Source organism: Nanorana parkeri, unplaced genomic scaffold, assembly GCF_000935625.1.
Source record: "Nanorana parkeri isolate BGI_ZX_2015 unplaced genomic scaffold, ASM93562v1 scaffold75, whole genome shotgun sequence".
NCBI lineage: Eukaryota > Metazoa > Chordata > Amphibia > Anura > Dicroglossidae > Nanorana > Nanorana parkeri.
This window is the reverse complement of record NW_017306343.1, coordinates 1601471-1629273: the sequence shown is the minus strand read 5'-3', so window position 1 is coordinate 1629273 and position 27803 is coordinate 1601471. Positions and strand designations below refer to the sequence as shown.

Sequence of the window (27803 nt, the reverse complement as noted above, 5' to 3'; positions counted from 1 at the left end):
CTAACACTTAAGTTACCCTAAATGAATCCAAACTAAAGCGTCTACAATTTTTAAATTATACTTTCACCGTTTGTTTGTTTTTCTAACTTAAAAGAGAACTATGGGGTAAGTCTTTTTCTCCATAGTTCTCTTAAGGGTCACGGGAGGCCATAAACTAGCGTCCTCCCGTCACCCAAAGCTCAGTATATCGCAAGCCACAGCTCGCGGTATACTGAGACCGCCGTAGCCGGTACGGATCCCGACATTACTGTCGAGATCCACCCAGCTGAGTGAGTGACAGCTGGCTCTGCCTCTCGAGTGTTCGCTCACTTCCCAAACTATTGAGCAGATGTGTGACATTTTCATTGTCACACGTCGGCTCGATGAGGATGAGTGATTTTCACTCACCTCAAAGTTCTCCTTTAACATTATTTTTGTCAAAAGGGGACTGACAAGCATTGGGTTGGTGACTGGTACATTTTGTAAAAAGTCCATTTACCTTGCCCCCCTCCTTACAAGATATTTCAAGAGTAATGGGTGCTCGTAATGACTGCGGATGGCGCCACTTGAAATACAGTATCAAATGCAAATGTCCCAGCACGAAGATTCCAGTCAGTGTAAATCCACTTTATTGATAGATGTCAAAAAGACAAGCGCTTTCAGGGGCCGTGCAGGGTCCCCTTTATCAGGCTCAATAATGACGCTTGTCTTTATGACACCCATCAATAAAGTGCATTTGCATTGACGTGAATCTTCGTGCTTCACTCTGCCCAAGCAGGTCGAAGACGGAGGTCCCCGAGTGGCCAGGGTTTGACAGCTCTCAAGCACTTAGAGCAGAGCACCTCCAAATTCTGGAGAGGAGATTGGGGAACAGAAGCTCCTCAATCTCCTCCCAACTGTCATCCTGTCAATAATTATTGTGGTCCCAGTTTTCCAGGAGGATAACCTTTACAAAAAATTAAGATGAAAAGGAGAAACAAGCTCAAATTTCCTATTGTGACCATGAATTTGGTTAAATCCCCCAACGTGCTGTATATTGTCACCTAGCTGACAAGCCAGCAGCCACCTGCTTTCTAAAAAAAAAAACAACAAAAAAAAAAACCACACTTTCACATTAAATAATAACACAAAATGATCTTATTATTGGTTTTTATTGTACAGCTAAAAGGCCCTTTAATTAGGTTAACAGGAGGTGCTGAAGATGTGCACCTGCCAGAGACAGTAAAGTAAATAGGATATTTATGGATTAGTTCCATATCATATTTAGATTACACGTCAGAGATAAAAACATAATAGGATAAAAGCCGAGTCTAATTTACAGATTCATGCATTTAAAATGAAACTGTATCCCTTTCACCATTTCTCCCCAGCAATGAAAAGGCTAGTGAGCACACTGGGGAAGGAAATTGTTCTAAAAATGGCAGCAACCGGGACAGATAACCATAGGCCAAATGACTGGAGGTTTAGGGGAAAGCAATATTTTCAAGACACAGAATGAACAAGGGTAATGATAGTTTTAAAGTGGAGACAATAAAACAAAATCTAATAGGAATTGGAGGACCCGTACCTTCACAATGAGGACACACAAGCTGGCAATACATTAGGATACAACAGGTTTAATTCACAGAGCTTTACACCAAGATAGGGATCTTTATTTTCTGCCAAGTGACTCTTATTTTTAAACATCATTGGACAAAGGTGAAAATAACTGCAACATTTTTTAAAATAAGGATCCTAAATCCTAAATGTTTCAGCTTTGAGAATTAAGCCTAATGCAAACAGTTAAAGAACTCTGGGCAAAAAAAATCGTAACCCTTGCAGTGAGGCTACCCCCATACTGCAAGGCTTAAGTGCTTGTTTTGTCTGGGGAGTTTAAATAATAGAGTTATACTCACCCAAACCACGATCCTGACTGGCTCCTATACCGGTCTCTTCTGTCTGTCTTCTCCTCCGCTCCGGCAATGTCCCTTCCTCCCAGCTATACATCGTATAGAACAGGATGACTCACTAGACCTTAGACCGTTGGAGTGGAGGAAAGAGGCTCCAGAGACCATTCAAGAAGCCAAGTCCATTTATCCCATCGCACTCCTGACCGGAGAATGCCCAATATAACAGGGCGGGTGCAGCAGCGACAACGGATGCCTCCGTCAAAACAGAAAAAGTCACCGGCACTCTGCATAATCAAGTCAATAAGGTTTTATTGACCCAAGTGATAACACCTCTAGCAACGTTTCGGGACCATGCGGCCCCCTTTCTCAGGCAAACAGGAGGGAGGAAGGGGCCGCATGGCCCCGAAATGTTGCCAGAGGTGTTATCACTTGGGTCAATAAAACCATTCTAGAAGCCAGCTGGGATCATGGTTCAGGTGAGTATAACCCTTGTTATTTTCGATCCCTAGATAAAATGAGCACTTAACCCTTGCAGTGCGGGGGGAGCCCCACTTCAAGGGTAAAGATTTCATTTGCCTGGAGTTCTTCTTTGCCACAGCCTATGATTGGGACAGAAACCACCACAGCAGAGAACTCTGATGAGCAGCACTGCAGGAGATCTGGAGGCATGGAATACTACTTTATAGTCACCCTGGCCATTTGCTGACTGCAAAAATAAGCAGACAATGTACTGAATAGTGAATGGGCTTCTTAGATGATTGGGATTTAACACGATCTCATGGTTTAGAGACAACTGGTCAGATACCCCAGGTAGGGCCTACATTTTTTTAATTTTTTTTTTAAAGCAAACTGGTATTGGAACGTAAAGAAATAATCCAAAGTTAATAAATAGGAGGAACCATAAGGGCTATAGAAAATCTTTAAAGCTTAACTGCAGCCAAAACATTGTATTTATATTTTTGCGCAGAGTGGGAAGGTCCACTTTCTCTGCCAACTTTTATTGCTATCTGGGTTGCCCTAAAAAAGCATAACAATGTATGAATATAAAGAGTTAACACGTTTTCAGTTATAAATCAATATCTCACTGTGGCAAAGAGTATTTACTTGTCATTTATTCACCTGCATATGGATTCAACAAAATGGGCTTTATTTAGAATAATGAAAACTGCTTTCTATGAGCATTTCTTCAGTTTGCTTTTTCTATCCCAGCTATTACAAGGATTCAATTATGAACCATGCTCCTTCTAATATCATGACAGTTCTGTAGTTTGGCAAACACACAATGCAATCTTTCTTAGAGCTATAGTACACACACAGTGTAAAACTTTAACCATTTATTAAAATCATTACCATAATCTTGGGATAAGCAGACAAGATTTTTAGGCTTTTATATGAAGTCTATTCAAGCCATGAAACAAAGTACATGCATTACGTAACAAATGTTTTATTCAACAAATCAGCACCTAAAAATGACAATGGCTCTTGCTTGTGGGTGTGCACACTGGTGACTCTTTTAATGGGGCTGTCATCAAGAAATCTTTTTGTTGCTGTCAGCACATATAATTTTCACACATTTATTTGCAAGATAAATGGCATCCAAGCTCATGACCCATAAAACTTTGGACAGCATAACGCTAGTAAATAGGGCACAAACACAATGTCAGCAGTGAGATGGAAGCAATGAGGCCGGAACATTTATAAAATGTTCTCACTGTATTTAACAGAATGCTCTGGAGTGATACTCAGACAACATCACCTTCCAAAGCACCATCACAGAACAGGAAAGTACAAGAAAGGGAGACATATGGCTTACCAGTCATGGGCTGTACCCATGAGCACTACTCATTACACTAGAGCTGCTTTTGGCTCTGGAAAAATGAAGATTTACTAAACTGTATAAAATGATAAGAATGCCTCAAAAGAGGTGGAAGTAAATCTGGCCACACACCAGTAGACTTTTATTCGAATAAATTGTTTTTGGAACGTTTGTTGAATTTTCTAATAGTTAATGAGGTGAAATCGGTGCTCAATTTTGACCAAAGTGATGAAAAAAATGGGAAGAAGCAGGATGGAACATTTTTCTTGCACAAACAAAATTCTAACAGTGAATGTGGTCTTCCTTTGAGAAACTCCCTTAATTTCCAAAATTAAATGTTAAAACCCAAGCAACATTTTCAATGACATTCGTCAAGTCTCTGATGACGTTATCAATTGTTCTGATGAGAACATTTGTACGAAAATCCACCAGTGGATCACCTCTGTCCTCCAAGAAGAGAACCCAGGTATAATCAACCCTGCCAGAAGTATTATAGTGATAAATATAGAGTATTTGGCACCACACTGATTATGAATAAATGTCATCCAAAAATACAACTACTTACATTTTCATGCTTCATGTGCTTAAGCAAGCGCAGCTCCCGATAAGTCCGTCGTGCATGAACCAGTGACTGAAACGGCCGGGATAATTTTTTCACCGCTACCTTTTGTCTTGTTTTGGTGTCATATGTGGAGCTAAAAAAAAAATTAATTCAGTAAATATTAGGACGCCACACTTGACCAAGAGGTACAATTACAAAAATGACAAAGAATATTGTCTAGACACTAGGCTAGCAAAAGCTTGAATCTTTGTAAGGCTTGCCCATTCACATTTATGGCCAACGTAGCAGCTGAGCAGATAGGCCGCATGTTATCGGTTGTATAGATGGGTGTTAGGGGCAGAGGTCCTAAGGCTGAAGTTTGTTGGAAATGCAACACCATATTACTGACATGTCTTTTGAGCTGTAGATGGCGCTGTAGTGCAATGTTACTCGCTATGTGCATTCTTATCTATGATACACAGGAAGCTGTTTTTTTCTATTTTTGTTTTTCTCATAATGCTGTATTCATATGTGACATTCTTCTAAGCAATTAAAACTTAATTCAACATTCCTCAAGATCTCAGTGCTTCATCTAAACACATAACTGTGTATGCTTTTTTTCATTGTACCCATTATGACAGGTTTACTTCAGTGTACAGTTGGCATTAGATAAATATATGCGATTGAATATTTGGTTCCCTTAGAGTGGAACTAAAATCTGCCGATACTTACCTCCATTCCAACGAAGCATCGTCCATAAGCTCCCTCGCTGGCGCTGATATCGTCTCCTGTTTCTTCTGGGTGCCGGTTCTTCGGCAGTCCTGACTGGCTGGAGTAGAAATTATATAACTCCCGTTCATTCATTCTGGCACCAAGTTGTGCCAAGAATGTACACTGAGCTACGAATTCTGTGTACATTGTGAAGAGGTTTGTGAACAGGCAGGTACATTTGTTTTATTCATCAGTGGTTGTAAGTACCCGTCAGTATAATAGTTTCTCCCATCCCCTGTAACTGTCACCTTAGCTTGGTCTTAGTGTACACTATACGCCAAAGTACTAAAACATCGCCATTCAGTAAGAATCGGCATATGGGAACTGTCATTGTAGACTTTCTTTTTAAAGTAGCAGGCTCCAAGGCTGTCACTTCAGTCTTTGCTTCACCAGATACCAGATACCCAGCTTCACCAGATACCCAGTGAGCTGTTGACCTGAAACAAGCATGAGTTCAGATTACTTGGTCCAGGTCACCAGTAAAGCTGACCATGCACTGTCAGAATTGTGGCTGGAAATCTGAAAGTGTGTGGCCCTGCTGGCTCCACAAAAGTGGATTACTGAATGCACTTTTATCAAAGGCGCCGGTAGGAACATTTATGGGCGAACAGTGACTGAAACAATTCAACTGCGGGAGATTTATCCATCCACGCTGTTGACCATGGATGGGAAATCTAATAGTGTATGGCTAGCTTAAAAGGAGTTGTAAAGTCCCAGCATATACTTTCCTGTTAGAACATCAGCATTGTAATAGCAATACACATTATAGTTGTATGTCATAATACAATCAAAGCTTACTGCACAAACCCCTTTTTTGTAGTGAGTGCTGGTTCTGTCTGCCCGTCACTTTTATTACTACCTGCATTCCCAGTGTGCTTTGCATCTCTCTCCCTGCTGCTTGATGTGATGCAATCTCAAGACTACATATCCCAGCATGCAGTGATAATCTTATATTGTCAAACATTGAGTTGTAGTTCAGATGGCAGGCTTAGTTAGAGTTGTGACACAAGGAAATGCACATTCATAGAGCTGAGTGAAATGGTGTCAGTAAATTGAGGAAGTACTTTTTGCCCATAGATATCCTCTCGGTCTATCTAAATGACAGGGTTGACCAAATTGATATTTTGCAGTACAGTGTCTAAAAGGCTTGCCTTTGACACTGTAAGGAAAATTAAACTTGTATGCACACATTATTCTGTGACCTGAAGAGATTCACAGGATGGGTATATACAGAAAAAGGAAGACCACAGAAACGACTTTTGCTGGTAGTTGTGATACAGGATACTATGTGGTTTAGCTGCACAAACAACACAAAGATTTGTAAGAACCTGACCAACCACCCCACCGTCTATGACAAAGATGCACTTTCTGAGTCACAATAACCTACATTATATTTATGGATAGTATTCATGTAATAAAAATCCAGGGAGGATCATGTCCCCAGACTGGAAGGACTTGTTCCCAATCCAGCATCATTTTTCATAGTTCAGCTATTACCAGTTTATGGAAATGACAAGCCACCTTACATGAAATGTACTTCTTAATTACTAATCATTAAACAAATGATCAGCATTCATGTGTAGGTTCTAAAACATGCCCAGACCAATCCTCAGAGCCGGCTAACCAATGTATTTAAAGGTTGACCAACTTCTCTCAGACATTTATTATTGGTATTTATATAGCGCCGACAATTTACGCCGTGCACAGGAATATTAAAAGTCACCCGCAGTAGCCCTAATGCAATGGTTAATTTTGTAACTGCCTGGAGTTCTTCTTTAAAGCCCCCCAAAATATTTTTTTCTGAAAGCAGAGACCCTGTAGAATAAAATGGTGGAACTTTTCATTTCATATGACATTAGCGTAACACATTTTTAGTAAAAATGCATTCAGATTTACTTTAGCGCACAATAGAATACCCAGTTGGGTTAGAGGCGACATGTTTTCTATAGGGGTACATGAGGGGTCTATTAGACTCCTAATGTCATCTTTGCACCCCAACAAAGGACAGACCATGTTACTACAAGGAGGTGGCGGCCCTTAGGCACAGAAACACATGAAAAATGCATGTTTTATGTATTTTTTCAAAATTCCTCTTGGGGTCAAAAACACAGTTCCTACCCCAAGAAAGCTCCTGTACTTGTGTAACAAGATGTGAAAATGACCCATGGAAAAGGATGAAAATGTTTCTAGAAACGTGCTTCAAATCGCTCAGGTGTGAATGAGGGCCTATATAGCGAGAGATTCAATAATTCATGCTTTACTACTTGTATTTTACTTTTACTTGTATTTAAAGCAGTTTAGGAATCTGTCAGGCTGAACAAAATATATCTATAAGTGTATGACCAGCTTTACTCCAGTAGTCTGATCACCTTGATAAAAATCATTTTATGGAATCATCCGTGTCACTACAGCAGCCATTATAATCGTGGCTTCTTACCCATTAGTATACAATCCTTGGATTGTGGGGCATACAAAGTATGAGAAGGACACTGGACTGCTAATTAGCTGCTTGCCTATTGTATAAAAAATAGCTTATTATAAATAGGTAGAGTTAAAGTAACCCTTTCCAAAATATGTGTAAGGTAGTATCCAGAATGCTAGGTACCTAGACATACCATTGCCCCAAAGTCTGTCCCCTCTCACAGCTCCCTTACTAGCACCCTAAACAACCAATACAGAGGCTGTCTACATTGCATTCTGATTTAGGAAAAGAAAGGGTTACAGGAAAAGCCTTCACTGGGGGAAATATGGGGAATGTTGGCTTCACTGACCCAGAACAAGCATGCAGATGAGAAAAGGGAGAAGGAAGTCAGAATTGCAAATCTGCATACTTGCTTCAGGGACTGAGAACTTTTTAAAGCCATTGGCTCAGTATGATAAGCAGAGAACCAGAATTTTCAGAAGGACAGGTCAGCAATAGCACCTTCCATATTCTCCCAGTACAGGTATTTCATTCAGCAACGGACAAATCCCTGGTAGCCAAACTCCTTAGAAATTACAGTTGGTGCTCAACTTTTTAGGTTTTCTCTAGTTGTTGTCAATTAATCTGGTTCCTGGATTGGACAACCTGGGTCCTGAAATCCAAATTCATGTGTCCACCACTGATTTAAAGTAGTATTAAACTCAAACGTGTATCAATAATTAATCCATATCAAACAAATATACATTGCCCTGCAAAAGTATTTCATTACATTTTTTGCCCAGTCGTCTAAACAACTGGCTCCAACTCTCTTGGCTCCGCTTCCCTGAACTTCCTGCCTATATTTTCCTTTGCTCCATAAACTCACAGTATGTGCCCCAAACAATTAAAGCCAATCTCCTTGCGATGGAGATACCCCTGCAGTGCAAAGTTTCCTGCTTTTTTATGTGTAAGGGAGCAGTGTGAAGCGGTTTTACTTACCTGACCCCCGCTCCCACAGGTTCCAAGACCCGCAACCGAAACCTCTTGTGGTCGGAAGGGCTGCTGACGTCATCACATCTAACTTAAGGCCCATATCCTTGCATCCTACACGAGGACACGGAAAGACAGCTCACAAGCTAAATGGGAGGGGAGAGAGGTGAGCAGCGACTGCTGGGGGCGCACAAATTAGGTAAAAGCTTCTTTATACAATCTACTAGACATGAGCAGTTAACCCTTGCAGTGCATGGGGTATCCCCACTGCAATGGCAGTTTTCTCATTTCCCTGGAGAAAGGCTTTGCACACCTGTATATACAACATGCATGCTACAAGTTTGATGTAAATACTTCCTGCATAAAGCTAGCTGCCTGCAACATAGATAACACCCATCGTGATCTCATCTACTTCATTCTCCAGAAAAATTAGGACAATTGGATTGGGACATAAAAATGTGTTGGATAACTAGGTCACAATTAAAAAATAAATGTCTTCAAATAATGCCCTAAACACACTGTCATCATCAGAGCTAGTAAACATTCATCTGAAGAACATCAGATCCAGAAGGCATTTACAAAGCATCTGAAAACCTTCCAGCAGCTTTCAAGACCTAAGGCCTGATATACATAGGCTTCAACTTGTAAAAGCTAGTCTGAAGACAGAGTTTACAGCAATTGTAAGCTTCAAGAAAGCCTCAAGTGTTCCAAACTATCAGAACTCAGCGAAGGAATGCTTAAAATCTTTGTCATTGATTGTTGTACACACTGCTGTTCATTCTCGCCGTTAGGAGTCGAAGCCTATGCAACAAGGCCTTCAAGTGTAAGAGCAGCTAGTAAAGCTGCCATTCATACAAGTAGAACATATTCCTAGTCATGAGGGGATAACAAATTCAAAAAGCTGTTTAATGCTTGTTATAGGACCTCTGTCACTTCCAAAAACTAAACTAAAAACGTGCCTGTAAAATGACACAGGTGATACTTACATGTCCACTTCCTACACCATCAAACTTTACTCCCTATCTAACCTTCTTAATCTGACATTTCAGAAACCAGGTCCCCCCGCTGAGCAATGTGGTTTGTTCCACCGACCCCTATGTCACTACTGTGACCTCTAGTGATCACCAGCGGGAGGAACCACAGCACGCCCAAGGGGACCCAGCATTTAAAACTCATGGAAATGTTGGATGCAGAATGTTGTTTAGGCAGTGATATTGCTGCAAGTGAAGAGCAGTTTTTAAATATTCAAAACAAAACGTTTGGGCTGGAGTTGGGCTTTAACAGGTAACACCATCTCCTGCACAACAGAACACTCCCAGATCTCCTGAAAAGGAGTGAAATAAGATTGTTTTTTCTGCAAAGTTCTGCCAGGAGACTTTTGGTGGAGAGGCTGTGGAATTCAGGAACAGGCGTGTCCAATCCAGGAGCCAGTAGGACTTTTTAGGAGCCAGTTCCACTGACAACTAGAAAAAAAAAAACCCGCAAAAATTAGGCACCTGTCAGTTTTTAGGGCTCATGGGGTTTGTCCAGCCCTGTTGTAAGTGCATGGCAGGACAAATAAAAAAACCCCAACATATTTAGTTCATCTCTGTACAAGCACATTTACCAATATTTTACCCCTTTTAATGGGATTAATTACAGAAAAATACCTAATTACTTCCCATTTGGGCCAACAACGTAGTGCCATTGCTACATTGAAATCCTAGCAGTATTGAAAGCCCTGCCTGCTGGACTACAGAAGTCTGCATATTCCCCATCTGTTCCATTCCATGTGCAGACATTGCTTTTTTACCAGCAAAACATTGCTAGTATCCTGACTTCCAAGAGTCTGTGTGTAGGGAATGAGCTCTTGCGAGATATAGTTCTGGAGGCTTGTCTACGTACTGAAGTAGGAACTGAGGTCTAAGCAGCTGCCCCTGCAAGAATTTTATCAACCTGATGAATATGTCACGAGGAGTAATAAAAGCTTTTCCTTCATACCGAAGCTGTTTCTCAACATGAAGGCATGGTAAAATAAATAAAAAATGCTGTGACATGCTATAGGCCTCGTTCACACAGGTGGTGAGGGAGCGTTTGTACGTCCCGCGTGGAAGGTCAGCACTCCGGCTGCACAGTGAGTAAACATTGCTGCGGCCACAATGCTTTGCGTCACGGCAAAAAAAAAATACAGCATGTCGTGTTTGACAGGCAGTGCCGTTTGTCAAACACAACAATTGAAATGGATTAGACTGCATTACAACTGCAAGGGTACGTGGTTGCGTTGCAGCACTTCAATGAAAAATCCCATTAGGATTAGCCTTGCATTCAGCTGGCAGGATCACCTCCGGAACGTTGGGCAGTTGCTGTTTCACCACCCTCTGAAAAGCGATCCGCCAAGACTGCAGCTCGTGTGAACCAGGCCTTAAGATGGCCATACATCTATAGATTATCTATAGGATTCTGCAGGAAATTAAAACGTTTAAACATCAAGGAGCAGCATCCATTGTAAATGATTTTCTCAGCATTTCATATAACATAAAACACCCAGGGGGGAATTTATCACAACTGGAGCAGACAAAATCTGGAGCAGTTGCCCATGGCAACCAATCAGCTTCTCTCTTCAGTTAAGATTTGAAAACAAAAGATTCTGATTGGTTGCCATGCACAGCTGCTCCAGATTTTGTCTGCTCCAGTTTTGATAAAGCCCCTTCTTTGGCTTTAATATAATTTAAACTGAAAATCTGCGTACAGATCTTTAACGTTAAATGCGAGGCAGCCCAAGAGTTTCTTGGAATTAGTGATCAGCGCTCGAGTGGGCAAAAATCCCTGGCACAGCTGAATATAAAAAATACATTTACAAGCCATAATCTGTGCCCAATGGGCCAAACCCTAAAAATTTTGAATTTTTATCCCACTTCTAATATCCATACTGATGTATAAGTTTGTAAACGTACTCACTGAAGCTGGCCAACGGATGTACTTCCTCAATGCACTGACACAATTTTACTCAGCCCTGTGCATTTGCATGTCATTGTGTCACAACTCACAGAGCCTGCCTTCTGAACTACAACTCAATATCATTGCTTGCTGGAAGCAATAGACGGTGGGATATGTAGTCCTGATTACATCACCTCAAGCAGCAGGGAAAGGGACACAGAGCACACTGGGAATCCAGGAAGTCAGTGAAAGTGATGGGCAGACAGAAGGCAACGCTCAATACATAAAAGATGTTACTACAGTGGCATGCTAAAGTTTGGACACCTCTTGCTAAATGAGGTATTTAGTTCATATTGTAAGTGAAAAGTAGTCAACAAATGATGCAGGAAATGATGTGGTAAAAGCAACATATTTAGAAATGTTTACACACAGGTACATTTTATTTCATCTCTGTGCTCACGACACCATAGTAAGTCAGTATTAAAGTCCCAGCATACACTATCCCGTTATAACATCAGCATGTCATAGGAATACACACTAGAGTTATACTATACTTGAAAAAAAGCTTTTCCTTCCTAGTAGCAGGTGTTATTGTAACATGCTGAGAATGAACACATGCAGAAGGACGCAACGGAGAGCCAGTGAGCAGTGTTTACATTCGAAGGATCCAATATCCGGGATTTCACTTCAGGCCATCTGACTGACGGAACAGTTAAAACAAATGTTTACTCTGATGATGGAGAAGGAGGAAGTAGTGATATGAACAACACTGGCTGCTATTGTATGTATTAATCATGAGAGGTATGAGGTCTCCATGGTAGTGCTTGAAGAGGCTGCCTTCTGTTTTTGCCAGAGAAGCACCTGAATGATGTGTGACACGCACCAATAACATGAGTATTGAAGAGGATAACAAAACCACCAGGAAAACTATTAGAAGACATACTAATAAAGAAGATGGGGTTACTTATTGCTGGCCTTAGGTTCTAAAACACCCTGTACAAAGTTTTAGCATGGCACCACTGTGTTTGGCAGGTTACAGCTTCACCCTGAAAGAAGGAAGTTCTGTAACTGCTACTCCGCCCCCATCCCTTGCCTGTCCCAGCCCCTGGGGCACTCTCCCTCCCTGGCCAGGACCCCTGGGGATTCTCCTTGCCTGGCCCGGTCCCTATGGCAATTTCCCTGCCTGACCCAGTCCCTCCGGCATACTGTCTAGTCTGGTCCCTCTGAAGTTCTTCCCATCTGGCCCAGTCCCTCTAGCCCAGGGGTGTCAAACTAAATTTAATCACAGGCCGCATCAGCATTATGGTTGCCCTCAAAGGACCGGTTGTATCTGTAAGGCTATATTTATTCATTTATTACAGGTATTTATATAGCGCTGACAATTTACGCGGCGCTTTACATAGTTGCACATTCACATCAGTCCCTACCCTCAAGGAGCTTACAAGGTTTCTATGGTGGGCTGTACGGACTCTCAGATGGCTGTGCAGGTTCTATGGTGAGCTGTGCAGACTCTCAGGTGGGCTGTGCGGGGTCTATAGGTGGGCTGTGCAGGCTCGAAGGTTGGCTTTCCAGGTTCTATGCTGGGCTGTGCAGACTCTCAGGTGGGCTGTGCGGGGTCTATAGGTGGCTGTGCGGGTTCTATGGGTGGCTGTACGGGTTCTATGTGGGCTGTGCCTACTCTCAGATGGGCTGAGGGATCTATGCTGGGCTGTGCGGGTTCTATGCGGGCTGTGCCTACTCTCAGATGGGCTGAGGGATCTATGCTGGGCTGTGCGGACTCTCAGGTGGGCTGTGTGCAGTCTATAGGTGGCTGTGCGGTCTTACCAGGGGTCCCGGTCCGTCTCTGCAAGTGCGGGCACAGTGGATCCACAGGAGGAGATTTGCTGCCAGCATTGTAAACAGGCAGCGCGATTCACAGGAAGGCTGCTGGGACCTTGGGTGCCTTCCCATGAAGCCCGGTGCCTGTGTATAGCACAGGTTTCGGTTCAAAAATTTAAAGCGCCAGTATCTGCACTTAGTATAGGGGCATTTATACAGGTACATTTATACAGGTACTAATACTTGTGAAAATGCCCAGTACTGGCACCGATACCGATATTGGTGCATCCCTAGTCAATATATCCAAAGTATTCAGTCCTCTCTGCTGCCGACTGCTGAGACAAGGTGGGAGCAGAGACGAGGGGGGTGCCACAGCTGAAAAGAGGTGCAAGGGCCACATGAAATGGTCTGGCGGGCCTTATGTTTGACACATGTGCTCTAGCCCAAACTCGCTGTTTGGCACACTCTATCTCTATGGGGCTGTCACCATGTGTGGCGCAGTCTACAGCTGCCTCTCTGTATCAAGGACAGTTGCTGCCAAACGTTATATTGCCTGGCAGTCTAGGCTTTTAGGTATAGCAGGGGTGGGCACATTTACATTCAAGAGCCAATCTGTCCAATCCAGGACCTAGCTCCACTGACAACTAGAGATAAACCGAAAAAGTCAGAAGCCAGTTGTAATTTTGAAGTAGCATTATATATATGGCTAGTGGGTTTTGTGGCAGGGTTGGACAAATCCCAGGAGCCAGCACTCCTTTAAAATGTACAGCTGGCACCTAACCTTTGAGGTTTTCTCTAGATGTCAATGAAGCCGACTCCGGAATTGGAGAGACTGGCTCCTGAATTCCATATTAATTTGCCCACCCCTGGAACCATGTGGATTGAAAAGTGGGATATTAATATATGCGGCTCACGTCAGGTGCAGGGTGATGTTTTACCAGACGTACCTGGGGCTCGCTGTATATGTTACACAGGTGACACAAAGCTCTCACATCTCGGTAACATAGACAATGACAGAATAGAAGTAAAAAGCACAGCAGTGCTAAAAGGCCATAGGCTACATCTTATGAGTGATTTCAGAACAGCAACAATGAAATAAAGACACGATAGGGTCAGAAACAGAACATTCAGGTCCATAGACAACATTCATGAATGCACATTTGTCCACTCCATGTTCAAAGCTGTTTACAATAGAAATCTTTAGATCTGATTACCATACCAAGAAGACACATGGAAACAGACATACAGTATGTTTTACACATCAAAACTGATCTACAGACACTGACAAAAGACAAGCATCCAAATACGTACAAGCTTGACACCAGTCTGCAGGATACCATTTCCCCTATGGGCACATCTCCTGCTAGGTATCCCCTCCTCGTCCAATCACATGAATCAACCAAAATGGCAGCATATCATCATGTTCCTGGTACAGCAGCTGCTCAGTACACACCTGGAAGAGCAACCGTGCACCCTACACCCCATAGACGCAGCATCAGTGCACCCTACACACTATAGACGCAGCATCAGTGCACCCTAACACAACAGTGCACCCCACATCCTATAGACGCAGCATCAGTGCACCCTACACACTATAGACGCAGCATCAGTGCACCCTAACACAACAGTGCACCCCACATCCTATAGACGCAGCATCAGTGCACCCTACACACTATAGACGCAGCATCAGTGCACCCTAACACAACAGTGCACCCCACATCCTATAGACGCAGCATCAGTGCACCCTACACCCTATAAATGCAACATCACTGCACCCTATAGACGCAGCATCACTGCACCCTAAAAAACACAACAGTGCACCCTACACCCCATAGACGCAGCATCAGTGCACCCTGCACCCTATAGAAGCAGCATCAGTGCACCCTACACCCTATAGACGCAACATCACTGCACCCTTACAAACACAAAACAGTGCACCCCACAGACGCAGCATCCGTGCACCCCACACCCTATAGAAGCAGCATCAGTGCACCCTACACCCTATAGACACAACATCAGTGCACCCTACACCCTATAGACGCAACATCACTGCACCCTAACAAACACAAAACAGTGCACCCCACAGACGCAACATCACTGCACCCTACACCCTATAGACGCAGCATCAGTGCACCCCACAGACACAGGATCTGTGCACCCCACAGACGCAGCATCCGTGCACCCCACACCCTATAGAAGCAGCATCAGTGCACCCTACACCCTATAGACGCAGCATCAGTGCACCCCACAGACACAGGATCTGTGCACCCCACAGACGCAGCATCCGTGCACCCCACACCCTATAGAAGCAGCATCAGTGCACCCTACACCCTATAGACGCAGCATCAGTGCACCCCACAGACACAGGATCTGTGCACCCCACAGACGCAGCATCCGTGCACCCCACACCCTATAGAAGCAGCATCAGTGCACCCTACACCCTATAGACGCAGCATCAGTGCACCCCACAGACACAGGATCTGTGCACCCCACAGACGCAGCATCCGTGCACCCCACACCCTATAGAAGCAGCATCAGTGCACCCTACACCCTATAGACGCAGCATCAGTGCACCCCACAGACACAGGATCTGTGCACCCCACAGACGCAGCATCCGTGCACCCCACACCCTATAGAAGCAGCATCAGTGCACCCTACACCCTATAGACGCAGCATCAGTGCACCCCACAGACACAGGATCTGTGCACCCCACAGACGCAGCATCCGTGCACCCCACACCCTATAGAAGCAGCATCAGTGCACCCTACACCCTATAGACGCAGCATCAGTGCACCCCACAGACACAGGATCTGTGCACCCCACAGACGCAGCATCCGTGCACCCCACACCCTATAGAAGCAGCATCAGTGCACCCTACACCCTATAGACGCAACATCACTGCACCCTAACAAACACAAAACAGTGCACCCCACAGACGCAACATCACTGCACCCTACACCCTATAGACGCAGCATCAGTGCACCCCACAGACACAGGATCTGTGCACCCCACAGACGCAGCATCAGTGCACCCCACAGACACAGGATCTGTGCACCCCACAGACACAGGATCTGTGCACCCCACAGACACAGGATCTGTGCACCCCACAGACACAGGATCTGTGCACCCCACAGACACAGGATCTGTGCACCCCACACCCTATATATACACACACAGAATTAGTGTTGCCTATATACACAGCATTGGTGCACCCTACATACACAGGATCAGTACACCCAACGACACACACACAGTGCACCCTATACGGTACACACAGCATTGGTGCACCCTACATACACAGGATCAGTACACCCTACAACACACACACAGTGCACCCTATACGGTATACACAGCATTGGTGCACCCTATACGGTATACACAGCATTGGTGCACCCTACATACACAGGATCGGTGCCCCCTATATATACAGGATCTGTTCACCCTATATATACAGGATCGGTGCCCCCTATATATACAGGATCGGTGCCCCCTATATACACAGGGTGAGAGCACCCTATACAGAGAGAGATGCGCATTGTGAAATGGGGAAGCGGCCGGGCCCCCAACAGAGAACACTGCATGCCGAGCCTCCCTCAGTCTCTGTGTCTGGCAGAGGCCCAGGAGGACACTTGTTCCCACACCATTCACACACACAGCACCTACCAGACAGAGCCATAGGCCCCCGAGCCCACCGGGGTGAGGTGCTGATACCGCTCCGGTACCTCCCACACCGTCTTGTTCAGCTCTTGCCGGTAAAATCCGCTCCGGCCGCTCATTTCGGTGGAGCCGGCAATCTGAGCCCTGGCAGCGGTAGAGGAAGGAGGCGGGAGGAGGAGGAGAGGGCTGTGGGAGGAGGAGGAGAGGGATCAGTCAGGTGGAGGGAACAACACTCACCACAACTACACACTCAATGACAATTGTACGAGTAACACTCACCCTGTGTGACATCAGCCAGGCATTCCTGGGAATGTCCTCACGTGTTTATATGAATTCCAGAAACATGTCACCAAGATAATGGATCCAACTCCCAAATAAAAAATGGCATACATAGCTGATTACCACCCTTACATGTGCTGGCTGCATTCCTTTTCTTTGCCCCCTTTATTTTCACCTGGTGATCCTGCTAAGAACACACTTCCTGACCACACTGACTACACTCAGCCCCCATTCACATATTAGCAGTTTTCTGCGCTAGACATAAAAAAGAATGCTTTTCAATTGCAGCTGTTCGCACTTGGGCGGCATCCGCGCAGTATGAAAAGCGCGTCCCGCAAAAAAGTCGTAGCGCGATTTCCTGGGCGGAATCTGCATGTTTATATATAGTATAGTTTATCTATAGTAAAATCTGCGCGTATGTTACCGTTTGCGCTCTATCGTGGAAAATGGCGCAGAAAACGCTATCTCTATGTGTGAATGGAGCCTCACTCCTGCATTCTATGTATGAAGTAGCAGAATTGTCACCTTAGGTCCCTGTTTACAAGGGTGGTCCAATCAGGTCTAGGAGGTAGAAACTCCTCCTGGAACTTGCTGTCAAGCAAATTGGTTACTTCCCATTGGACCGGTTCACACCAGAAACAGTGCGTTCCAGAGCGGTCAGGCTCTGGAACGCACTGTATTGCACTCCGGCTGGCTCCCTGCATTCAGGGGCGGGAGGGGGGTGTGGCGGTGCATTGAAGTCAATGGCACCGCAGCCACGCCCCCCATTCACAGTGAGATCGCTCATTAGTGCCTGCGTTCCGGTCCAGTGCGATCTGCAAAAATGCTATGCAATGCAGGCGATCGCACATTGCGAGCGGGGTGTGTCTGCGGTGCCATCGACTTCAATGTACTGTCACGCCCCAGTACGCAGGAAGCCAGCCGGAATGCAATTCAGTGCGTTCCAGAGCCTGATCGCTCTGGAACGCATTATTTGTGGTGTGGACCAGCACTTAATTCAGGCAAAGTATAGGTTCACACATGCTCCCATCTTCATGTACCTGTAAAGATTTGATGGTAAAAACCAGTGACATTTATATGAAAACAGTTTTTGTGGAAATATTAGCTAGCAGTTAAGGGGAGCAGGCCTAAAGTCAGGGGCATCCCAAAGCCGAGTGTCACCCGGAGCAGATACCGGGTGACACCCCGCCGTGCTGTCATAGCACATGCACGGCCATCTTTTTGATACTTGCCGCCAGCCATCTTGGTGATGGACGCTGGCAGAGAAAGTAGGGGACGTTCAACCCGCGGGATAAGGTATGCTGCCGGGTCCCCTTTTCAGAGGGGGTGACACCAAAATGACTATCAGTCATTTTGGTGTCACCCCTCCAATGGTGCCATCCGGGTGCAGGCCGCACCCCCCCTTGTGACGCCACTGCTAAAGTGAACCTGGATACAAGAGAGTATTGACAAACCCTCAGTCACCTCTATGTCTGTGAAGGTTCTCATTCATCCAGGTCATGGTATATCTGTAAAAAAGAAATCAAGGCTGTATATTTTTTGAAGACGTTTTGCTGGTCATCTGACTAGCTTTCTCAGTTCAAAATGACTTGTACAAAGATTATCTGGGAATAAATATGGTGAATGTTGCTCCAATCCACGTAATCTGTTAATCATAACCAAAGATATACAAAACAACACATAGGCTTTCTTGGACTATTTTGTAACAGTAGAAAGGGGAGGAGACTGGAAATAGAGGTCTACAAAAAATCAACACATGCATGGACCAGTATCTACTATTTAACTCCCACCATACTCTAGATCCATGGTTCTCAACTGATGGCTTGTGACCCAAAAGAGGGTTGCAACCACATGTTTAGTGGGTCACTGCGTTCCTTCCACTGCGCTAGGTAAGAGGCTCCTCAGCCTCCCAGTTAGTTCTTGCGCCAAGCAACCATTCATAATATGCTGCCCGGCGCCGAATGTCAGCTTGAGGTGTGGTTGGTTGGGAGTATGGCCGTGAGGAAGCTCCATCCATTTGTGCATTGTTTATAGCTCCCTCACGTGACCAGTAGAGGTGCCTGGACTGGAGTGATGTCACATTCTGACTCCCGACACCTACAGGGCATGGAAGGGAGCTGTACAAGCAATGCGCATATGGATGGAGTTCCAGCACAGCAGGCCACACTGGACCCCAGGCTGAGGACCCTCTCCAGTTCTCGAAAGAGTGCGACTGTGTGGATCTTTAAAAAATTACAATATTCTTTGGATTGTGTTTGTGTGTGAGAATGTCTGAATGTGTGACATTGTGTCTGTGGTTGTGTGTCGGTCAGTGTATTTGAGGACCTGTTCACACTAGTACAGTGCGTTAATTGCACAGTCCCTTGCGATTATTGCACTGTACCACAGAATCGCACCTATTGCGCGTCCTAGTGCGGAAGTTGTGTTGTCATTCATTTGATTGGCACCCCAAATGCACCTCCCGCCCACAGTTTGATTGCCCACCCCAAAAGGTGTGGTGCCGCAATGCCATGCGTTTAAGTGCCATGCGTTCAAGTGCCATGCGACTTGGGTCGCGACATAATGACCAAGGACAAATGTGGGTCCGGAGGTTACACAGATTGACAACCACTGCTCTAGATCACAAACTGGTAGTCATCAGGACTCTACACCACCGGGCAGAGAAAATCCCTACCAGCACAGAGGCCGAGACGAAGGAATTCAAACACCTCAGGGGAGCCCTTAAAACTTGCTATGGCACGGCATAGAAAGAACCAAACCCTCTGGTCAGGATTCGGCAATGTACCTACACCTAAAGGATAAAGGACTCTCCTTTGAAGACAGTCAAGTACGCATCCTAAACAGGAAGGAGGACTGGTTTACAAGAGGTGTGAAAGAGGCGATTTATGTAAAAATGGAGAAGCCAAGCTTGAATAGAGGTGGGGGGGTGAGACATCTATTGTCTGCCACATTCAATGCTGTTTTAACACCTTTCTCTAGGCGGCTTAATGACACCTGCTAGCTCCAATCATGCAAAATGCAAAAAAGGTGTTCATTGCAAATGCAATGAACACCTTACCTCAATGAGGTCTCTGGCTCCATGCTGCTTATAATTTACAGATTATGTGGATTGGAGCAACATTCACCACATTTATTCCCCGATAATTTTTGTACAAGTCATTCTGAATTGAGAAAGCTGGTTGGATGACAAGCAAAAATACTTAAAGAAAAGGCCAGTTGCCTTGATTTATTTTCTCAGTCACATCTGTAACTATGGACATTGTTGAGAAATTCATCTTCAAATGTCATAACAAAGGTTCTGAAATCGCAGCTTCTTACTAATGGCAAAATCAGTATAGAGTCTGGGGGAAATGAGGGGCAATATGCTGCAAGCGACTAAGAAAGAAGGCCTAGATGCACTTACTTGAAAAAAGGGGTCTGCATGACATCCTGACACTTTATTTTTTTAGACTCTATTGTAGTTTGACATTTTTGTTTACCTTCTGTTGTTTTATTTGATAAGAATACTTCTATTGTGCCTACAAGTTTAATACCTTTGAATAAAAGTTTTACTTTTATCACACTTTTTAATATGTTTCTTTGCGGCTTAACAAAATAGGAGTCTTTAAATGGTGCATATATTGGGGAAAATGGGTGTGGTTACGGGGCGTGGCCACTAAAGGGTGTGGCCACTGAGGGGCGCTGTAAAGCTTTCTCGCACAGGGCGCCTAAAGGCCTAAGGCCGGCCCTCAAAAACTAAGCATATGATCGATGTCTAGAAATAAAACAAAATGGAGAAACATTGATGACCTTAAGAGCCTGTTTGGAAGCTCCTGTAGAATTCAGTCTTTCAATTACCTGGGAATGGTAATAACAGAAGATAATCATATACAAGAAGAATATAAGCTAGAAGAGCCTGTTCTGCATACTTGTTCTTGTTCTAGGTCAGTGACTCAAAGTTTTTAAAGTCTAACGAAAGGCAGTTTTTTATAGTTTTGGATATAGAGGTGAGGCATTAGAACAGTGGTCTCAAAGTACCGGTCCGCGGGCCAATTGCGACCCACGAGCCGGTACTATGTGGCCCGCAGCCAGCCCCAATTCCTGCACCTTCAGAACTCAGATCAGCCCCAATTCCTGCACCTTCAGAACTCAGATCAGCCCCAATTTCCGCACCTTCAGATCCCAGATCAGCCCAAATTCCTGCAGCTGCATAACTCAGATCAGCCCCAATTCCTGCACCTTCAGATCTCACAATAACCTCAAACCTCACACCTTCAGGCCTCAGATCAGCTCTAATTCCCACACCTTCAGGCCTCAGATCAGCTCTAATTCTCACACCTTCAGATCTCATAATAGCCCCAATTCCACCACTTTCAGGTATTAGGTCAGCCCCAATTCACACACCTTCACACCTGAGATCAGCCCCAATGCATGCACCTTTAGAGTATGAAGGCGCATGAATAGGGGTTGACTTGAGATCTGGAGGTGCAGGGTTTGGGGTTGATCTGAGGTCTAAAGGTAAAGGGTTTGGGATTAATCTGAGGTCTGAAATGAAGAGATTTGGAGATGAAATCACAGTTTTCCTTGTAAAATAATTGGTTTTCATACCAAGAAAGTGTGCTGTGTTGGGGGTTGTGGGATGCAGCACAGGATTTTGCCTCTGACTATGCTAAGGTTTTAGGCCAGCTCCTCTCATGGCTTGGCCTTCGCTGCCATCTTTGCAGCCTTCAGCATCTGACTGGTTGTGGGAGGCATGGTAGCACAACCACTATCTCACTCTTTACTTACTATAGTATCCACTTGTAGTTTTCATGTGTATTGCTCATGCATGCAGGTACCGGTTCCTCAGGATAGTGCCACTTTCTCTCAAAACAACCTGCACAGTCCATAGGATATTTCTCATGGTGCCTCCATACACTTACAGACTCAGTGGTGCTCATGGCTTCCAAAATGCCATCCTTTGATTTTCTCTTAGACCAGGTTAGGAGCAGAACACTCATGACGGTCCCTGGTTACTCTGGTCCTTGCATACTCTGCACACAGCTTTAACACCTTAAAGAACCTTCGCTAGCCATCCTAGCTTACACTTAATTATGAAATGTCCAGTAGTTGGATATATATTTTCATTAAATTGACTTGCATAAAGAATTATATACAAGTGAATAGAACTGGCAGAAATTGTAAATGCAATTCCTCTATTAGGTATACTCAACGTCACCATCAGTCAGATGCTTCCAGTTTTGTCTGTTGGGGGGAATCTCTCCTCATGCTACTTCCGTTGTAAGGGTGGCCCATTAAAGTTTTAATATCCCAACTGGACTCCTCTCATGCTGCTACAGCCACTGGAGCAACTTCCCATCTTCTGCTTCTTAGCTCCCCACCCCGTAGATATATAGGCCCAAACATGGCCAAGGACAACCAGCCCAGACTGGCAGGGAAAGGAATGGGAGGAACCCTAAAGAGAACTAACTGCCCATCATGTTTTCCAATCTTCCTTCAATCTCTTTTTTTGTTCTTACATTCTGTTTGATGTGAAAAGAAAAAGTAAATCTGAAGCAATAGCCTTTTTGTATTATCCAGTCAGCTGCTTATTACTTTTTACCTTCTAAAGAATAAAAAAGTGCCCAATATTGTGGGAATGGGAAAACAACACAGGACTAGCCTGCTGTGACCAACAATTTCCTATTCTGCTTCACTGGATCTCTATATTGTCTTTGCTCCCATGGTGCTGGAATTAAAAGGAAATCTGGATGTTTCCAGCCTTCTGAAAGAAAAGCTAAAGCATTGTCGGGCTCTACGGCTGGTGTATCATTTCTATCGGTTCCGTAAATACAGGTTCTGCTGCTTCCTGATGCTCCAAAAATGACATTTGTGTTTCCATTAGCCGCTGCCGATATTACCCAAATGCTGCTGCAAAGAAATAAAAATGTTTAAAAGCTTTTCACTTTCGTACATACTTCATCTCCCGGCTGCAAGACCCAGAAAAGGAAAACACAATCTGTTTTCCTTGTAATGTTTTACTATGAAACTGGCAACTTGGTGATCCTAGTCTCTATGCTTGTGCTGCGCTGGTAACCTATAAGGATAAATATTTTAAAGTGTATGCCAAACCAAAACCACTATCTTGTGCTCTGAATAAGGTAGGGAAGTGCTCTACCAAAGAGATTTCCCTCTAGTTCTTCTTCTGATGCTAACATTTTACAAAAGGAAGCAGGCCAAGTCTAGATCTCCTGTCAGATTTTTATTTCTGTCTGTGTGCCTGCTGCAGATTTTCCCTTACTCCCTATGTTAGAACAACTTTCTAATGGAGCCCTGGATAGCAGTAAAAGCCTGACAGGGGATCTAACCCTTTACTACTCTCTCAAAAATGTTTAAAAAAAAGATTAAAAAGATGCAATTCAAAACCCAACTTAACATAGTTTAAAGCCTATCCTCAGACAAACAAAAACACTACCCTTGCAGTAGGGCTACCCCTGCACTGCAAGAATTAAGTGCTCATTTATGCCTAGGGGACAGGAAAAAGATGTTTTACTCACCTGATCCTCCCTCCTGCTAGCTCCCTCAAGGCTGCAAGACTGGTCCCAGCAGCCTCTTCTTCCCTTTGCTCCACCGGGCTACATGCCACTGATGTCATCACATCAAATGCAGGTTCCATAGACCTGCAGTAGACTTGAGGACGCTGAAAATTTTTCCACCAGCCAGAGTGGAAGGGACAGAGGTGAGTATTGACCACCTGGGAGAGGGAATCAGGTAGGTGCTTTACCCCAGGCCCCTAGGCATAAATGAGCAGTTAACCCCTGCACTGTGGAAGTAGCCCCACTGCAAGGGTTGTTTTTTGGTTAGGCTTTAAATCAGCTTAATTTACAGTACTTACATTCCAGAGGGATTAAAACAAAAAGTGTGCAAAGTCTTACATTTCATTTTTTAGAAAACAGCCACAGCCACAGCCTGAGTAGAAAAGTCTGTTTCCTGCCAGCGTGATACAGAGAAGGACCCTTGTTTCCCATGTAGAAGCAGTGGTCTCCCTGTAAAGGTCTGACACATACTCCTAGTACGTATTTTCCTGCATTAATCATAGGACCTTTTCCCATAATCTTTCAAACATGACTTTCACATTTTAGCCCTTTTTTAGGAGCTCTGCAATCAGCAGGGAGCATGATTTTTGATTTGCAATTTATTAACATGACACAGAAATTTGCACAAATATCATTCAGCATACACAAATTAACACTACCACCTTTTTTAATAATAGGTCCTACACTTTTGTTTAGCCTTGAGTGGCTACTCACCTTGCCTGGCGCTTATTTCAAAGCCCACCCTTACTGGTAATGTCTCCTTGTTAAGGCCACGTACTTCAGGGTTTACGTTCATAAGGGCACCAAGAATTGGTGCTTGGTTTACCTGCAGTATGCCTCAGCAGTGGTCATCTGGTCTTATTATATGCCTCCATGTAAGGTTTCAATCACACACAAAGCAGGTAGCCTCTGCTGTGCTGTCTCTTTAGCTAACCCGTAATACACTGGGGATCCTTTGTCATAGGTGTATCTGTATGATAGATAGATAGATAGATAGATAGATAGATAGATAGATAGATAGATAGATAGATAGATAGATAGATAGATTAAAACAGATATAACATGATCCAAAATCAGTATCATTTCCTTTTACATTTCCTCTGTCCTACCCTTTAAAATATTAGAAAATTCCCAATTATTAAAAGGACATTATAAAATATGTAGGCTAGTCACACTTATGGCAGTTATTATAAAGTATTTATAAAGTAACTAGACCAGTCCCAGTTAATATACAGGAATAAAGCTGATTTAATGAACCCTTTTTTTCTCTTACATTTGGAAGGATGTACTTATATGGGCATCTCCTCCCTTCCATTTCATGGTTGATACAATCTTGTTTTCCTGATATATTTATGAGGATTTCAGTCCCATAGAAAGTGAAAAATATGTTGTTATGAAGAGAACCACAGCACACAAATAATGTATACCGTTTCATGATGTTTTCCTTTAGAACAGAAAATGGCAGTTTGAACAGCAGCTTCTGGCTAGCAGTTTACTAACAATACGTATTTATCAAGCTTCAGTGCTTCATATTGGCTAAAGAATGTCCCCATTAGCATATGAAGAGAATTCCAGCTGCTACAGAAGAACCAGTTAGTTACTGTGTCCTGGAATGTGTCCTTTCCCACAAGCTCTGGAAAGATACACTGCTTCTGATTTTTTTTCTAAATAGCCAGTCCTATAGGTTGCAACATATACTACTGAGACACTACTAATAGATATAATTATCCAGCGCATCTAGTTTTATCTTTTTAACATTGTTTGCATTAAGCAGGATCCTGCATTGTGGCCTTACATTTCTTTTAATTGCAGAGTGTGCAGTCTGTTTATTTGTAACTCTATTTTTATGGGGGGTCACAGAACAAAGGCATACTTTCATCTGAATCAACTAAAAAAGGATGAACAGCCAGCCTTAGCTGAAAAGAATTTCACTTCAAAAGATTTGAAGTTCAGTGATGTCATTAGGATGATATTTTGGCAAAAAAAAAAACTGGTGTAAAGCAGGCCTTCTTAAACTTTCTCCACTCGTGACCCCTTTTTGGCTGAGGAAATTTGTATGGGACCCCAGCGTCGGACGGTATCTCTCCCCTCTTTCCCCCAACGCCGGTCGGTGTCCCCTCTTTCCCCCAGCGTCGGTTTCCTGTTCACTTGCGGGACCCCATATGGGGTCGCGACCCACACTTTAAGAAGCACTGGTGTAAAGGAAAACTATAATGACTTTGGGTGAAATGTAATTTGATATGTAGATGTTTATATCATTTATTTTGTATGTTTCTTTTGTTTTACTAATAAATATTTCATACTGGGTGTGTTAATGACACTGGTGACACCAAGTAAATGTGGTTTCTAAAGACAGTGACATCTAAAGACATTGAACATGAAGGAGAATGGCAAACTACTCACCTTCCTGGGGAAAGCCAAGTGGCTCCCAGTTCATTTACCTAGACTTTGGATAAACTAGAATGAGGTTATCTATTATCAAGAACAGATTGATAAACAATTTGGGTGGGCTTTACTCTACCCCCTAGTCTATAATAGCATATACTCTGCAGGACCTGAATCATTTTTAAGATAGCATTCAATTTCTAACACTAGACCAGGCTCCAAGCGCCCACTTAGATGACCCATTTACAGAGGATGAACGTAAACTGACTCTAAACTCAGGAGTTATTCGTAAAAATACATTTAAGTACCTTAACTATTTAGAAAAATGTATCTTATTTGTGTATCGCTCGGCTGTAGATCCTCAAATCATCTCTGAATTAGTGCTGATACTGTCCTTCCTTCTGGACGGTGGCTATTACTGTTCCCCATGGTCCCTGTGTGTGTTGTAAAGTAGCCACCGCTCCAAGCTCACTCCTGTGATGGACTAAAATTTCACATTTAGGTTACTAAATTGTATTGTGATTATAGTCCATCATGGGAGCAAGCTTGGAGCAGTGACTACTTTACAATACACACAGGGACCATGGGGAACAAAAGTAGTCACCGTCCAGAAGGAAGGGCAGTGTCAGCTAGACATGTGCACCGGCAAAAAATTTGTTTAGTTTCAATTCGGATTTTGTGTTATTTCGTTTTTCGGGATTCGGGTCCAAAAGTCAATTTGCTTCAGATTTGGACGAAATTCGTTAGCAGTAGTCTGTACGAATTTTTGTTTCGTGTCCGTTTTGTTTGTTCATTGCATATGAAAAGTATTATGACACCTCTGCTCACAGACCAGAGTCTGCACAACCGCACGAGACCGCAACCGCACGAGAACAGCTCACCAGCTCAATCGTCTAGGTGTGAACGACCCCTATGGCATTCGGGAGCTCCTGAATGTTATGTTGTATTTGACAGCTGAGAATGACAAATGGGCGGAGCGAGTGGTGACGTCCCATGCTCGACTCCAGGACTTCTCTAGAGTCTCTCCCATCCTCTGGAACTCTTTACCCCAACCTGTCCATCTCTCTCCCACTCTAACTGCCTTTAGACTCATCTCTTCAGGGAAGCCTATCCCGCCTCAACCTAACCACTCGCCCATCACGTTCTCAAACAATTCATCCCCACACAGCTACCTCCTCATGTATCACTTCTCCCTCCCTTTGTGATTGTAAGCCCTCAGGGGCAGGGCCCTCCTTACCATCTTGCCTTGAATTGTATTGTAATTGTAATGTCTTCCTTATATTGTAAAGCGCTGCGCAAACTGTTGGCTATATATAAATCCTGTATAATAATAATAATAATAGTACAGCATATCAAAACCAAAGTACAAAAATTGAATATATTGCAGCTTACCAATTCTTAGATACGGTGGCTGCATTACATATTTTTGGGGCTTTTTTTTTTTACCTTTGTTTTCTTCTTCCAGTATCACACTTCCTGACCTATCTCACTGTACTGTATCTTCAGGGGAGCAGCATTGTCACTTTAGGCTGATTGTTCTAGCTTAGACTGCAGAACACCTCCAACTCTCCTTAACATGGAGGGTAGATGTTCTGTAGTTGCCAGAAGTAACCTTAATAGGGCTGATAACACTGCACACAAAGTGATGCTGGCTGTAAGGGGGCGGGCAAATGATCGGTTTAGAAGTGGCTCCGGAGGGACCAGTCACATGGCAGGTAGAAAGCCTATGGGACAGTGGAGTAGGGTAAGTAGTGAGCTCTATTGGAGCCTGCTTTCACACTATCAAAATATACATTGAGGTGCATTA

The 27803-nt window shown here is 43.9% G+C and overlaps 1 protein-coding gene across 2 annotated transcripts in view; it reads right to left on the bottom strand.

The window, feature by feature from the left end:
• MAPK11 (mitogen-activated protein kinase 11) overlaps positions 1-16954 on the bottom strand; it is a 32483-nt gene extending 15529 nt beyond the window's left edge. For both annotated transcript variants that reach the window (XM_018576740.1, XM_018576741.1), the window contains exons 1-2: positions 16785-16954; positions 4250-4379 (exon numbers count right to left, since the gene is read on the bottom strand). In XM_018576740.1, coding sequence (XP_018432242.1) covers positions 4250-4379; positions 16785-16897 — 243 coding nt within the window. In that variant the 5' untranslated portion in view covers positions 16898-16954. The remainder of the gene's footprint in view (positions 1-4249; positions 4380-16784) is intronic.
• Between the last annotated feature and the right edge of the window lie 10849 nt (positions 16955-27803).